General features: G+C 42.0%; 1 protein-coding gene across 1 annotated transcript in view; it reads left to right on the top strand.

The window, feature by feature from the left end:
• tnr (tenascin R (restrictin, janusin)) overlaps positions 1-5,759 on the top strand; it is a gene marked incomplete at both ends in the record, with an annotated part of 284,483 nt that extends 278,724 nt beyond the window's left edge. Inside the window, 3 exons of the mRNA XM_080725805.1 lie at positions 283-444; positions 2,659-2,822; positions 5,640-5,759. Coding sequence (XP_080581931.1) covers positions 283-444; positions 2,659-2,822; positions 5,640-5,759 — 446 coding nt within the window. The remainder of the gene's footprint in view (positions 1-282; positions 445-2,658; positions 2,823-5,639) is intronic.
• Positions 5,760-6,000: the final 241 nt, after the last annotated feature.

Raw genomic sequence — 6,000 nt, forward strand, 5'->3', positions numbered from 1 at the left:
TCTATGATTTGCTATTTTTGTAAATGTTTGAAAGTGGAAGTTAGAGTTGTGACTCAATAATAACTTGATTGGATCCAACACCGGTTCATTTTTCCCCTTTTCCTGAAAACTAACGGTTTTGGACATAGACCTACAAGGTTTCCACCTGACTGTGACATTCATGCAGATCATGGCAGCATGCACAGAACTACAGCTTTATGTCTCTGCAACCTCAGAGTGATCACAAAAACAAACCATTTAGTTTGAAAAAAGAAAAAAACATTTTGTGTCACTTCTCTCCAGGCTTGGACAACATTCAGAAGATTGCTGCCCAGGGCCGGTATGAACTGAGGATCGACATGAAGGACGGGCAGGAGGAGGTGTACGCTAATTACGACAAGTTCTCCATCGGCGATGCCAGGAACCTCTACAAGCTGAGGATAGGAGAGTACAACGGCACGGCTGGTACGTGCTTGGCAAGAGGCTGAGGAGCTTTACATTCTGGCTCTGCAGATAAATAAACTGTAATTAAGCACTTTGCATGGCAGACATGCATTTGAAAGCACAAAGTTTAAGTATTTAGTGCAGTGGTTCTCAAACATTTTCGTATTATAGTATCTATTTGGCCACAGACCCCCATTTGAAAACATTTTGTGTCAGGGACCCCCAGATGAGAAGGTTTGTCAGGATGTGTCAACGACAACACAGGATGTTTGGCACGACAACGCGTGCAACGTGTTGTGAGCTTATACTGTAGATCAGCTATTTACGAATAGCCAAAACATTTAGTATCTTAAGTGTTTTCAACACTTACTCTGGGGACCCCCTGGGACCCCCACAAGGATCCCTGGCTTGGGGGTCGATCTCGCCCCCCACTTTGAGAAACAGAGGACAGGTCATGTATCCAAAGCCTATTTGGACATTCTAGCATATCTGAGTCTTTTGACAATTAAATATATTGTGTGCGACTGTGTGTTGTTCTTTATTAACCTTTTTCCTCTGTACCAGGTTCAAGTGAAAACACCCACCCTTTCCTTTCCTCTTCTGCCATCGGCCACAATGCTTTCTTCCTGTAAATGTTGTCCTCTACCATCCTTCCTCATCCTTCATCCTCTTTCTTTCTACGTCCTCTAACTGCTCCAACCCCTCATGACTCAAACTGCTTTCTCCCTCATCGATACTCTGCCTTCCTCTCCTGCTGCTGCTGCTGCTGCACTCCATTCTGTCTGTCAGGAGAACCATTATGTCTGGACCTCCCTGTTATCCCCTTATGCCGCTTATAATTCCTCTTCCTCTCTCTCTCTCTCTCTCTCTCTCTCTCTCTCTCTCTCTCTCTCTCTCTCTCTCCTCACATCGTATTCCTAGAGTTGCCAAGCCATATGTTGTTGTTTCTTTGTAATGTATCCACTACATCATTGATTATCAACATTTTCCGTGTGATATGCATCAGGACATTGACCTAAATGAGGCCATTAGACCTACATTTTATTACATTTTCAACTCAGGGACACCAATCTACACTGTAGTCAATTGACCCGTTAAGGCAGTGGTCCTCAACCTTTTCAGGCAGCCCTGCCACCCCCAAAATAATCATATTTTAACTGGGGACCCCCCCCCCCCCCACCCTGACTAGCACTAAGAGGTGAAGCATTAATTTTGTATAACACGGTCCTAATGTGAAAATAGCAGATCTACATGCTCACAACGCCTCGCAACGTGAGGCGTTGTGTAGATCTGCTATTTTCACAATTTCTGCCTCTATAATATTTGACAATTTGACCAATATTTAATTTATCATTTTAGAGGTATTAACTCATTTAGTGCCACCCCTTTCACCACTAGAGGGCGCCCAGTGGCCAGAGAAAATCCCATAGAGATATGCTGGTATATGCAGAAGCCCTGCAGCCATGACTTGCCTGAACACTTTCCTTTGTGCATGACTGCATGTACAGGAAGAGGATGAAGTTAGCTTGAAGTTAGCTATTGGCTACCAAGCATTTTAGAAGCCTTATTTTCGTCAACTTAGCCATGATTAAACCTTGCACACCTCATGCATGGGAAAAAAACAGAGAAGAATGAGCTCTGAAAAATCCAATGCAATCCTGGATTGCATTGGAGTGGATTTGTGCAGTTTTTTTTTTTTCCTGGATTGCATTGGAGTGGATTTGTGCAGTTTGTTCACAGCTTTCAAACAAAAAAATCCAATTGGAAATCCGTTCAGGCATTCTTGAGATAATCGCCCTTATGTTTTACATGTAATGTAAACAAAAATGGCTGCCCTGTATGTTAGATGGGGTTGTATGGGGGTGGAACATGCAAAATCGCGATTGAAATCATGTTCACCAGATTTGATGGGGTCCAAAAAAAAAAAAAAAAAAATCAAAAAAAACTTTTCAATTTTTTTTTTTTTTTTTTTATCCCGAACTTGTTCGGGATAGGCACCCTGTGATACGATCATATATCCCGAACTAATTCGGGATAGGCACTCAATGAGTTAAAAGGTCCTCAAATTGTAACTTTAGAAATGTGCAGATACACTCTAATCACTTAAACGTTATGTTTGTTTGTTTACTGTTGAGTGAGAAAACAAAGTTATCTGTTATCTGGGGACCCCCAAAATAATTTGGAGACCCGGAACACTACTGTAACTCCTATTCTGGTGTTCTCCTCTTCTCCCAGGTGATTCTCTGAGCTACCACCAGGGCCGGCCGTTCTCCACGAAAGACAGAGACAATGACATCGCTGTCACTAACTGTGCCCTGTCTTACAAAGGGGCCTGGTGGTACAAGAACTGCCACCGGGCCAACCTCAACGGCAAATACGGAGAGTCCAGACACAGCCAGGTCAGTCGCCGCATGGGTTGACCAGTTGCTTAGTGAGTCAGTTGACCGATCAATCGAACAAACAAACAAACAAACATTGCACGTCAATCCAGGGAACACAGACAGGGGTGTCGCACCAAATTCTGGGCCCTGGTTACAAGGATTCACTGTGAGCTTGTAGATCTGCTATTTTTAAGAAATCGTGAAGATTGTCTTTGAAGAGGCATTTGAAATCCTCTTTTTTTTTTTTTTTGGTGATCAAAATTTTTCATGTGACCCAGAGTTACAAATGTTCGCTTAAAAATACATATAGATTTGCACACATATTCACGACTTTTCAAAAATAGCAGATCTACAAGCTCGCAGCGCGGCACTCGGTGCCGTGCTGTGAGCTTGTATATCTGCTATTTTTCAATAGCTAAAGTAAAATAATTAAGGCCACTCTGGGCCCTAGTAACTCAGTCCTACTCCCCCCCCCCCCCCTTGTGACGCCCCTGTGCACAGAACTACATGTTTTACTACATGTTGTGCTGTTTTCCCCCTTATTCAATACTCTTAACTGTAGAACACCACAAACATACTGAATTTGAAATGGATTTTTTTCTTTCTTTCATGTTGTCTTTTATTGTTTACTGTTGGCACAGACTGTCACAGCTAGGCTACCAACAAAAAAATGAATTTAGCTGCAACGTGGAAAGGGCCTGTTAATGAATGCTCCCTATAGTGATGCACTGTGGAGAAAGTGAACATGAGGACACACACTGTGTGGGGCTTTGATTGCAGTGAACTGCAAAGACCTTGCAACATCATGCAGACACTGTGTGTTCCCCTTTCGGCACCTTCAAGCAGCCTTTTGATGACATGAAACAAAACCAGACAGTCCTAAAAAGGGGGACTGTACACAGCAGTGTTAATTTAACATTTTGTGTAAAGCTCGACATGAAACCAGTGGTGTGATTGCGGTGGTTTGGAGTGTAAGCAAAGGTTATTGTCTGTGTTGGTGTGTTCACGTTGTACTGAAGCTGTGTCTTCAAAAATGTGCATATTTGTTGAGGTTGAATCGAATGAGTGGATTGAGGCTGTCTTGTTTAGCTGTATACGTTTACATAAAGTCAATTTATCAAAAGCATGAAATGCATTATGCATACAAAAACAAATGAAATTTGTAAGCTGACTTTTCTTTTTTTCTTCGTTAAAGGCAGTAAAAAGCAAAAAGGCTTTTAGATTGGATTTAAGTCAAAGTTGAAACGTCAAGACCACAAGACCTCTTGTTCCAACTATGTGCAGCAAAATAACTAGACGCTGCCTCATCATGTTCTATTTTAATTCTGGGAACTGTTTGTAGACGGGTCCCAGATGACCTGAGATTCATGTAAGAGCCAGTCAGAAATGTATTGTAGTGATCGCCAATTAGGCCTAGTTGAAAATCATAATTATAATTCCATTTGTTGTATGAAAAAAGAAATCCCTTTCTTCAAAGATTGGAGTGACAGCACTTTTTCTTTCTCTCTTGTATAAAAAGCCCTCCAGATACGTATATCCAATCTGTGTAACAGGCAAATGTTTTGCCCCTGCAGTTTATTATGGAGCCACAAGGTGGGGCATTTACTTACTTCTAGGTTCAAGGTTCAAGCTCTCTACAACAAAACATATCTGGATAGTTGTCTATCTAGTAGATTGAGAATTGTTTGAATTGTTGCAACCGAAGGTCGCAGTTTACCATAAGAAATGTCGCAGCTTGTCGCTGTGTCAGTCAGTCAGTCCACATTTTTACAGTCTATGGGTTGGTTCCCTTGGTTCCCTTGTCACTGTGACATCACAGGTGATATCACAGGTGACATCACCTATGTAAAAGTTCATATATGGGTATTCCCTAAAATCCCTTTTATGCCCATATATGAAGATCCCTGATGTCATTGATATATATCACTGGCCAGATGGAGATCCCTGTCTCAATGTCATCAATATTAAGCTATTAAGGACATATCTGGGAATGCCCATATTTGGTAATGCCCATATATGGGCATGTTTTGACATAACATTGTTGACTATCCTGCAGGGGCCTCCATATATGGGTAACTGGTCCGATATACATCACTGGCCAGATGGCCAAGAATTGGCGAAGGGCGAGGTCGCATGTTGCATGTCGCCCTGAGGCGTCTTACTAGTTGTAATTGCTCCTACAGCATGCCTGTGAAAAAAACTACATTTTAATCTTATAACTTGATATTTGGGTGGAAAAGGTCGAATTTTCCTATAACTGTGTGACAGGGATGTCATGATACTGGTCATTATATGCTAATGGTCATTGTGTCTCCATGGTACTGGTAATTGGGACTATAAGGCCCTGGTCATTGTGCCATATCATAGCCAGTGTCATGCCAGTATCATGTCCGTATCATGTGACGTGATATTGACCATGATACTGTTTATGTCAGTATCATGACATTATCATGGCCAGTATCATGTCAGTATCATGGTCAGTATCATGTCAGTATCATATGATGTCAGTATCATGGTCAGTATCATATGATGACAGTATCATATGATGTCAGTATCATGGTCAGTATCATATGATGACAGTATCATATGATGTCAGTATCATATGTCAGTATCATGGTCACAGTATCATGTCAGTATCATAAGATGTCAGTATCATGGTCAGTATCATGTCAGTATCATGTCACAGGGATGTCAGGCCCTGTCACATCAGGCCCCTCTCACAGCACTGTGTGACAGGAATACCAGGCCCTAGGGATTGACTTCTATTATTCTGACTAGTTTTTTTTTCTGCTGCCGCTAAAGGTATGGCAATTTAAGCCTCTCTTTCTGTCACAGGGCATCAACTGGTACCACTGGAAGGGCCATGAGTTCTCCATTCCCTTCGCGGAGATGAAAATGAGACCATACAACTACCGCAGCATCAGTAGCAAGAGGAGGAGGTCTGCGCCCGTATAAACAACCCCCTCCCCCCGCTCCGTCCAACCCAGGGTCATGGATACAAATGGAGTTCGGACAATGTTTAGCACCCGACTTCTGACATGTTTGTGCCGTCGTTGTTTTACTTTGAAAGCAAAGTAAAGCATGTAATGTTGCTTTTTAAATGATTGACTCCGCCAAGGCTTTACATACAGTAAAGTATAGACTCAAGGGGAGATTGTTAGAGTAAGCATCTAATAGTATGTATATATGTTATATT

The sequence above is a fragment of the Nannobrachium achirus genome (assembly GCF_963921795.1).
Source record: "Nannobrachium achirus genome assembly, chromosome: 5".
NCBI lineage: Eukaryota > Metazoa > Chordata > Actinopteri > Myctophiformes > Myctophidae > Nannobrachium > Nannobrachium achirus.